The 10,510-nt window shown below is 40.2% G+C and overlaps 1 protein-coding gene across 1 annotated transcript in view; it reads left to right on the forward strand.

Annotated features, from left to right (window-relative positions):
* The window catches only part of RAPH1 (Ras association (RalGDS/AF-6) and pleckstrin homology domains 1), a gene marked incomplete at its 3' end in the record, with an annotated part of 84,590 nt that overhangs the window by 70,460 nt on the left and 3,620 nt on the right, over positions 1 to 10,510 (forward strand). Inside the window, exons 12-15 of the mRNA XM_079710405.1 lie at positions 67 to 177; positions 4,265 to 4,363; positions 5,404 to 5,524; positions 9,400 to 9,542. Coding sequence (XP_079566531.1) covers positions 67 to 177; positions 4,265 to 4,363; positions 5,404 to 5,524; positions 9,400 to 9,542 — 474 coding nt within the window. The remainder of the gene's footprint in view (positions 1 to 66; positions 178 to 4,264; positions 4,364 to 5,403; positions 5,525 to 9,399; positions 9,543 to 10,510) is intronic.

Genomic DNA, 10,510 nt, shown 5'->3' on the forward strand with positions numbered 1-10,510 from the left:
GTTACTAGTGATATCTGCTTGTTTACACATTACTGTTAATTCAGTCTTCCGGTGTTTTTTTCACAGGTGTCTCGGGATCTGGTGTGCTTTCTCCAGCTGGATCACGTCAATGTTTACTATGGACAGGATTATCGGAATAAATACAAAGCACCTACAGACTACTGTCTGGTGCTCAAGGTAAACATATCTCTCTTTTTAGGAATTTTAATTGATGTTAGACATAGAGGGGGTTATTGGACATCTTAAAATAGTTTGGATCTCCATCGAGTGTCCTATTTTTGCTTTTTTCTGTATAGGTTTTTAAAGGAATGGTGAAGGGAATTCCCTGGTGGTCCAGTGGTTAGGACTCAGCGCTTTCAGCTCCCGGAGCCTGGGTTCAATCCTTAGATGGGGAACTAAGATCCCACAAGCTGTGCAGCGTGGCCAATAAATAAATGAAGGAAGGAGGGAAGGAAGGAAAGCCTGTGCTTATCCCACAACTGACCCTAGTTAGAGTTATGACACTAGGAGATGGATAGTGAATTGTAAGCTTTGAGTCATAATGTATAAAATGGATTAGATTATAAATTTGAGACTCTCATTTAATAACTGGCTTAGTTTAGGAAGACTTAGATCAGAGCCACATGTGGGGGGAAGGGTTCTTTTCCGGTACTAACTCAGCAGAACCAACAGAGCCCGAGTTCAAAGTGGGCTGGTTCTCATCTGGTCCAGAAATAATTCTCGTCTCCCTTTTCTCCTGAACCATGGCTCTGATAGCCCACGCATGTATTATGATCCATCTAAGCTGTTTTTAGTGATTTTTTCCCCCTATATCCAAACTTTTGAGTTTCTCATACTCATCATATCTGTACTTTTGAGAACTGAAATTTTTAGTGATCTATTGGAACATTAGGAAAAGGTAACATTAAAAAGTTCAGGATAATTATGGAGATGATTACGTTTTTCTCATTGTCCATCTCAGTAGCCCCGTGGTAACTACTTAGGTCTACATGTTTATATCATCATTTGATTTTGCTTTTGTCTGAGAATTGTCAGTTGGGTTTGAAGAGGTGGTTTAGGGTTTTGGGGTAGAGTTTTGATTGCTTTGATAAAGTTAGGTGTATTATAATGGTAGCCCTTTATTAACTGATCGTTTTTGGAGAATACCCTATATCATTTAGTTACAGTAGCAAGTAATTTTTTAAAAGTCAGTATAAAGTAGCTTAATCCAACAGTTTTCAAAATGAGGTCTAGGGTCCCCTGGAGTCCCTGAGACCCAGTAAAGGGGCCTGTGATGTCAATGTTATTCTACTAATAATGCTAAGATGTTTTTTGCCTTTTATACTCTCATTCTCTCACAAGTGTATAATGGAGTTTTCTAAAAGGTTACATGACATGTGATGATATCTTTGCTCCCCTGGGTAGTGGAATGTGTATTTGTATACTCTTATATTTAACTTTTTCTCAGCTTTAATTTCTTATAAGGTAACTATCAATATAAATAAAAGTTATTTGGGGGCTCATAACATGGAGACAGTAAGAATTTATTTCAGGGGCTCCAAGTTGTCAGTGAGAACCTACCTTCTTTCCATCTTTCCCTGGTCCATCTTCTGCGTATGGAACTTAATAAGCTGCGTATCAGCTTATTCTCAGACCGACTTACCTCAGTCACAAATGGCCACTGCCCATTTTTGACCCAACAGAATCCAGCAGAGGAAGAGGGACTCTTTTTCCCTGTATTTGTCTTTTTTTAAGAGGAAAGAAATATTTCCCAGTTCTTCTAATAGCCCTCCCTTTGAGGGCCGTCGGCCTGGAGTACATGCTCACTCTTACACCAATCACTGGCAGGGAACAAAGCCACCATTTTTGGTTTACACTAGTCAGAATTTGCTCTCTGAGGTGAGGGGTAGACATCCAAACAAATTGGGGTTCTATCAGAAAAGAGGTAGAGAGGAGGAGACAGCTGTGGGGAAGGCAATCAACAGTGTCTGTTAGGGCCAGAAGTAAGTAGGACCACTGGCTAGTACTTTAATCCTTTTTGCAGTTCATAGAATTCTTAGGTTAAGAATATTTTTGTTCTAAGGGTTTTCTTGTTTGTTTTTATAATAATGATTTGTATGCTTTGTATTTGCTTTTGGTAAAGTAGGTTAAGCTAAATTTATGTATTTATATTGCCTACCTATTTATATCTAGAAATTTTAATGTATTGAACTAAAAAAAACACCATACCACTGGGTGCAAATAATAGTAAAAATAATGGTCACCATTTACTGAAGAACTCCAGGGTGGAAGGTGCTGCACTAGAAGCACTGGACATGTCCATCTCACAAGTCTGGTCTAGAGTCCCCATTTTCCAGATGTGGAAACTGAGGTTTAAGGGATCAATTTGCCTGAGACCACTCAACTATTAGTATTTAAGATATGTCTTTCTTTCCTGTAAGTCTACACTAGATTTTGCCTATGTAAGTGTTTTATTCTTGAGCATTTGAGTTCTGACAAACAAACCAAAAAGTGCTGCCACACAGGGTCTACACAAATGCAAATGTAAATATTTGTAGGGCCTGATCCCTTTCATCAGCTTTGAGCTTTAATGACTGAGTCTGAGTCCTTCCAGTGACGTGCAGGATACAGGAAATATATACACACTTGTAGGAGGTAATAAAACACACCATTTGGTAGTTTTTTTTTTTAAGATAATAAAAATAAAAATAAGGGAAGAGCTTATTCATGAAATTTGACAATGTAGAAATAAATAAGATATATGTTGATGTATTATCTGAAAGAGGTACACACTTGGGACACATACGTATGCATGTATAATTAAGTATCTTAAAGGAAACCTGTGTTTTAAAAAAATATATACCACAACAGTTGTTGGAATAGAGCTCAGCTTAGCCAGGTCTAAATTTTCATCCCTTGAGAAATGAGGCAAAGTAATTTAATATGTTAGGTGGGAAGGAAAAAAATGGTTAAGATTTAGGGATGGAGTATGAACATGAACTTCTCAAACACTGTTATTAATAGAAGGATGTTATACATGATAATCATGGAAGTAACAGGGTGGAGTGTTATAGTCTTATTTTTTAGCTTCTTGCATATTAGTTGAGAGAATTGATTTTCAGGCCTATATTGTTTCCAAAGTAATAAATGGGTTGTATATATTCAGTAGTTTCTTTTGGCACTTGGACTAAGATTTCAAAGTATCACTTTTAGTTACAGATTAGGAATTATGTCTCAGTCTAATTTTGGGCAGGAAGGGTTTTTTCTTCCCAGGGAACTAGTGGTTGTGGCCCAGTGGAGTTAAAACACCCTGAGTCTGTTCTAGCACTTGCATTTTGTAGCCAAGGTCAGGTCACTCACCTCCTATCCAAGACTCAACTGAAAAGTACATTGAGCTGTGAAGACTAAATCTGATGACGCAGTTGAAAAGCTGCTTATTGCCCAGAGGGCACATGCTGTGGGTAGAGGGGCCTGCAGAGCAGTGCTCAGTCCACAGCAGGGAGCAGCACCGCAACAGGTGTGAGCACCCATTGCATCCCAGGTGCTGTGCCCTGTGCTTCCTCCCCCCCACCCAGGTGTTCACCTCCAGAGAAGCGCTGGAAGCTTTACCAAAGACTCTCTTATATGGAGTCTTCTGATTCCATGAGTTCAGTTAATTCAAAGTGAAATAAGCATTCTCCTCCCTTTTTATAGTCTTATATTGGTAGATTAAAACTTCCACTGGGGCTTCCCTGGTGGCGCAGTGGTTGAGAGTCCGCCTGCCGATGCAGGGGACACGGGTTCATGCCCCGGTCCAGGAAGATCCCACATGCCGTGGAGTGGCTGGGCCCGTGAGCCATGGCCACCGAGCCTGCGCGTCCGGAGCCTGTGCCCCGCAACGGGAGAGGCCACAGCAGTGAGAGGCCCGCGTACCGCAAAACAAACAAACAAACAAACAAAAAAAGCCTTCCACTGACTTTGTTAAGCTTGGTAGACTTTGTTTCTTTGAAATGTAGAAGGGGTACTTTGGAGTTTCCCATGATGTGAAGGTTTTTTTGTTTTTTGTTTGTTTGTTTTTTAACTGAAACATCTTGACCTAAAATTTAACACAAGTTTCTTTCTTGTTTATTTTGTAAAAATACTTAGGGCCATCTTATTTGGCCTCATGGATGTTTAAGAGGTATAAGTTATTTGGCCATTATTCCAAAGACCTGTAATTTGTCAGGACATGTTTAAGCTTTGATAGACTTTGTTTATTTCTTAGTTCTCCAGGGGACTTAGTTGGACTTTGCCTTTAATCTTGCAGCACCCACAGATCCAGAAGAAATCTCAGTACATCAAATACCTTTGTTGTGATGATGTGAGGACCCTGCACCAGTGGGTCAATGGTATCCGCATCGCAAAGGTAGGTTTTCTTTTGCTTTGATAATGGAATGACAGGTGCTTAATGATATGGTTTTTGTTGTCATGATAATTATCCTGTTTGTTTCATGTTCATGATTTTGCCAGTGTCTAGTTTTCTCAGGCCTAAGTTTCATGTTTTAAATGTCTTTTTTTCTTGGTGATGGGGATAAGCTTTTAACACTTGGTATCCAAGGAATAATACTGCTGGTAAAAGCTTATGTACCATGAAAGTGATTTATTTGGGCTTTGGAGAATTCACTGTATGATTCTTACATAGCAGAATTTAGCCTAAACAAAAGAAATTTTTTGAAAATTAAACTGCCTTGGGGTTGGGGGAAGAATGAATAGGTGGAGCATGGAGGATTTTTAGGGTGGTGAAAATACTCATACTCTGTATGATACAGTGGTGGGTACATGTCCTATACATTTGTCCAAACCCATAGAATGTAAACACCAAAAGTGAACCTAAGGTGACCTATGAACTTTGAGTGATTACTACATGTCCATGTAGGTTCATTGATGGTAACAAATGTACCACTCTAGTGGGGGATGTTGATAATGGGAGAAACTATGCGTGTTTAGGGGCTGTGCATGTATATGGGAAATCTCTGTACCTTTCTCTCAATTCTGCTGTGAACCTAAAACTGCTCTTAAAAAAGAAAGTCTTAACAAAGTTTTTTTTAAAGGACATTTTAAAGGTGATTATACATAATGCTTGAAAGGGTATTTATTCAGTTACTTTTAATAAAATTTATTATAGACATAAAATCAAAGTTGCTTTAAAAGTAACTGAAAACAAATCTTTATATTGTTAATGAACATAATCAGAATCAAGTGTTGACTTCTTGCTGCCTTTCTCAAAATGAGGACAAATAAGAGTGGATTATAATTTATTGGTATGAAAAGAAATTTTGAAGTATTATAGGTATTTTAATACAGACTGTGAGTCAGTAAACAGAAATGTGTCCCCTTTTCCTATCCCACGCATCCATACCATACCCAGTAAAGTACAGATGTCATCATTTACTGCCTTCTGTTTAGTACGGGAAGCAGCTCTACATGAACTATCAAGAGGCCCTGAGGAGGACAGAGTCGGCTTATGATTGGACGTCCTTATCCAGCTCCAGCATTAAGTCAGGATCCAGTTCCTCCAGCATCCCAGGTAGTTCAAAATGTCCAAAGAACTCTTTACTACCAACAGGAAGGTGTCTCTATGGAGACTGATAGAAGACCTGGTTATCTCAGGGTGATTTTTTAAAACTAGAGCCATGCCTGATTTCTAAATTATAATCAATAGGCACATGTGCTTTTATTCATTTATTTTTTTATTTTTAGAGGGGATAATGTCATGGGCCAGTTCACAAAAGTGTTTGAAATGGGAAACAGGTAAAGTGGTAAAGCCAGGAGTTTTTTTATATATTTATAAAGTTTATTTGAAACTCAGTCATATTGCTGAAAACAACTGTTGATGCATAATTGGGGGTAGAGAGTTGCTCAGAGAAGAGTGCTCCGAATCATGATGAAACTGCCTGCCTTCCCCACGGGTTTCCTGACATTTCAGCAGAGTGGAAACAACTGGAATTAGTTCAGTATCACAGTTAAGGAAGCTATTTAAGTCATCAAACTTTGTAAAGTTTTCAGAGGAAATAGTGATACTCAAAAGGTGCTTCTTTTCAGATTCCCACATCCTTTAAACAAGGATGCTGTGATCACATCTTAAGATAAATGCTTCTTTCCCTTCAAAAGTTCAGTAAATGATATCCGTGTCATCTAAAATCATGTTTTTTTCTTTGTTCTAACAGCCCATGTTATGAAATAATTACTTTAAGAAGTATTTGATTTAAAAGCTGTATGACTAGATCTCATCCCTAAATAAGTAAATAAAAACACATCAAGAATGTGTATAGGGCTTCCCTGGTGGCGCAGTGGTTGAGAGTCCGTCTGCCGATGCAGGGGACACGGGTTCGTACCCCGGTCCGGGAAGATCCCACATGCCGCGGAGCGGCTGGGCCCGTGAGCCATGGCCGCTGAGCCTGCGCGTCCGGAGCCTGTGCTCCGCAGCGGGAGAGGCCACAACAGTGAGAGGCCCGCGTACCACAAAAAAAAAAAAAAAAAAAAAAAAAAAAGAATGTGTATATACATGGGCTAGTGTGCACACATATATTCTCTATTCTGTCCACTGAGAGGGCTAGTAGCAGTGAGAACACTAAGAACCTAGACCTCGGTTTCTCAATGCCATTTTCCAAAACAAAGGAGCCCAGGGCTCTGGAGTGGCCGATTCTAGGGCTGTGGCAGAGAATATATAAGATGAGCCTGGAGCATCATGTGACAAAGGAAGTACTCAAAAAAAACACAGCGATGGGAGTCTGTAAAAGGGACCCAGGACCCAACCTGAGAGAGTGCTCAGTGGCCAAAGCTGGAACAATTTGAGCAAGAAGATAACATAGTATAGGACTGTAATCCGAATTATAAAATCAATAGCCATCAGTCCATGGGGATGTAAATAAATTATTGAATTAAATAAATAAATGGAGAAGAAGACACAAATCTCCTGTACAGATTTCTAAATAGATTTATACAGATGCTCTGCCCTCAAGAGGTGGCACTTACCTCCCCTCTTGTTAAGTGTGGGACTTGCTTCCAAAGAGCACGGAGTGGGGAGGTGTAACCTTATATCGGAGAAAGCTAACAAACCATACCTCCAGCCAGGTGATCAAGGTAATAAGTCATATTGATAGCATGTGCCTTTGATGCAGTGTGATGAGACTGGCATTTTCCCTCTCTTGGTCTTCCTCCCCAAATCCCTTAACCTCAGAGAAAAGACATCAGACAAATCAAAATTGAGAGATACGCTACAAAATACCTGACCAGTACTCCTCAAAACTGTCAAGGTCATCAAAAACAAGGAGAGTCTGAGAAACTGTCATGGGAGACATGACAACTATCTGTAATATGGTAACCTGGATGGGATCCTGGATCAGAAAATGGAAAAACTAGTGAAATCCAAATAAAGTTTGGAGTTTAGTTAGTTTTTTTTTTTAAGTATTGTTTTATATTCTTTTTTTTTTTTGGCTGTGTCAGGTCTCAGTTGCGGCATGCAGGATCTTTTGTTGCAACACATGGGCTTCTCTCTAGTTGAGGCGCATGGGCTTAGTTGCCCCGCAGCATGTGGGATCTTAGTTCCCTGACCAGGGATCGAACTGGCATCTCCTGCATTGCAAGATGGCTTAACCACTGGACCACCAGGGAAGTCCCCGAGTTAGTTAATATTAACATGAGTGTAGGTTCATTATTCGTGACACATGGACCAGAGTATTGTAACATGTTAATAATGAGGTAAACTGGCTGCTAGGTATGTAGGAACTCTGTGCTAGTTTTGCAACTTTTCTGAAAATCTGAAACTATTCTAAAATAAAATGTTTATTAAATTGGGGGGGAGAAACCTTTGTGGCAATGGATTAGGAAAGGCAAGGTAAGAAGAGCATGTCACAAGTAGGATTGTAGAAAATGGAATTAAGGGAAAGATGGAGGGAAAAAATGATGTATACTATTTAAAAAAAAATTATATAGCACTTAACAATTCAAGTGCTTCCACGTGTTACTTTATGAAGTGGTATCGTGCCTTTTCCCACTCCAGCATCATCTGTTTGTATACATCGTGTTAAGTATTAGGTAGACTTTTTCAGGTAAACTGTAAAATCATACATATTCATGCTGAAGAGAGCTCAAGAAGTCACACGTTCCAGCCTCTTGTCTTATAGGCTGTTGTCCTAGATATTAGATAGGGATGAAGAAAATAGAGTAGGTTTTATCCTATATTGCTTATATTTTTACCCTGAGGATACTGTCTTAACTTTATCTAAAGGAGTTTGTGGCTGTTATCTTTGCAGTACTTTGATGAACTTGGCTGGACTTGCTTAATACTGCAATCTAATAATACCCACGTCTCACAGAGTGACTGGATGGGACTAGCTTTAACATTTGAGTCTCCATCAGATGCCAGACATGGGGCTAGGTGCTTCTGCAAGGTTATCTCACCTGACTTGGAGTCCAGTGAAATAATCTTTCCAGTTCCCTCACCCTGGAGGTCAGTCAAATTACACTGTATCCTCAGCCATTCCCAGGTCCCTTGAAGATGTCTTCATGCCCTTCAGGAAGCCAGGCTATGGCACAGCTGCTCTCTTGTGATGTCAATACCTGAATCCCTAGGAAACACACTTCTTACTGGGGATCAGATTCTCAGTATCGTCCATTACTGGGATAAAGGAAGTGACCATCATGTATAGATCTGAATTCATAAGTGAGAAATCTCTGAGATGGCCTGGAGCAGGGGTATATAAAAAGATTGATTCTCCATGAATGAAGATATGACTGAACAAAAAAATTCACTACTCTACTCATGGTTCATTAATTCTCTCTCTCTCCTTTTTAAATTTATTTATTTATCTATTTTTGGCTGCATTGGGTCTTCGTTGCTGCACGCGGGCTTTCTCTAGTTGCGGCGAGCAGGGGCTACTCTTGGTTGCGGTGCACGGGCTTCTCATTGCAGTGGCTTCTCTTGTGGAGCACGGGCTCTAGGCGCGCAGTCTTCGGTAGCTGTGGCGCACAGGCTTAGTTGCTCTGCCGCATGTGGGATCTTCCCGGACCAGGGCTTGAACCCGTGTCCCCTGCATTGGCAGGCGGCTTCTTAACCACAGCACCACCAGGGAAGCCCTCATTAATTCTCTTATTTGCTAGGAGTTCTTACATGACAGCCTGTCAGGATACCAATAATATTACTTGAACCTTTTATTGCAATTATCGGTTTCTTGTGGTGAACTATTTAAAAAGAATGGAGATTTCCTATTCGCCCTAGGACAAGAGAAGTTTTCTAGTGGAAAACACAGGCTGTGTTTGAGTGAAATGAGTCAGGTAAAAGTAACTTGTTGCCATTCTGCATCGCATCTTATCTTGAGTGAAAGAGTTATCAAACATACATATTCATACGTCACAATACTGACTTATTTAATCTGATTTTTGAAAATCTGTTTCAAACAGAGTCTCAGTCCAATCACTCCAATCAGTCTGATAGCGGAGTGTCTGATACCCCGCCGGCAGGACACGTCCGTTCCCAGAGCATCGTGAGCTCCATCTTCTCTGAGGCCTGGAAGCGAGGCACGCAGCTGGAAGAGTCTAGCAAGGTAAGACGCTCGGGTCAGGGTAGGGGGGATATTTGTAGTGTTCCAGGGGTGTAGCTTGTTGTTCCTTTATTAGGAATCTTTCTTGGCCTTATTTCAGTATTCCTTCTTTGCTTCGCCTCAGAAATGGACATTTGTGAATTGGCTCTGATGATCTAAGATCTCAAAAAAAAAAAAAAAAAAACCCTAGCAGTTTTATCAGTGGCTCAGGATTTTAAGAAATAACACTTTCCACTCTTAAATCAGTTTGGATGGAGCAACAACACCCTCCAGTGCCAATGCCTTAATTTTGTTCCAAAAAAGCTGCTAAGTGTTGCTTATTTCTTTATTCGTTATTAATTTAGTTTACTCAGACTCATTCCTCTATCTTCCTTTCTTTTATGCTTTTTGGCATTTCTCTGCACACTGATGAATTTTCTCAAATTATAGTTTATGTGGAAGACTAAATTCCAATTAATCCCCTTAAAATTTAGGATCCCTGAGCCTTGCATAGAAGGTCGTTCATTGACCCTGAAGGACACAAGTATAATTATTGCAAGACTGTTTAGAAAAACAGAGAGGTTCTTTAGCCTGGTTGAAAGATACCGTATCAAACTGCCTCTGAAGTCCTGTGGGCAACCGTTTCCCAGCAGTGCTCACCGCTCAGCAGGCGAGGGCACACACCATCGCAAGGAGCCAGTAGGACACCCGGCCTGGCCATTTTGTTTTCACCCAGCAATCATTTTGATTTTTCATCATTGTCATTCTTGTTTGAATCACTTACATCAGTACGTTCATCAGTGAGAATTAAGTGGCTATTTCCACTCAGTTTATTCCTTTATTTGCATATGTGGTTGATCCACTGGACATGGAGAGAGTGGAGGGAGGCGTATGTAGCCCAATGGTGTGGAAAACTTTCTCTTAGAAAAATAAATATTTGAGAATTGGTTCTAATGACCTAAATTCTCAAGACACTGGCAGTTTAACTCCCT

Source organism: Hyperoodon ampullatus (genome assembly GCF_949752795.1).
Source record: "Hyperoodon ampullatus genome assembly, chromosome: 8".
Lineage (NCBI taxonomy): Eukaryota > Metazoa > Chordata > Mammalia > Artiodactyla > Ziphiidae > Hyperoodon > Hyperoodon ampullatus.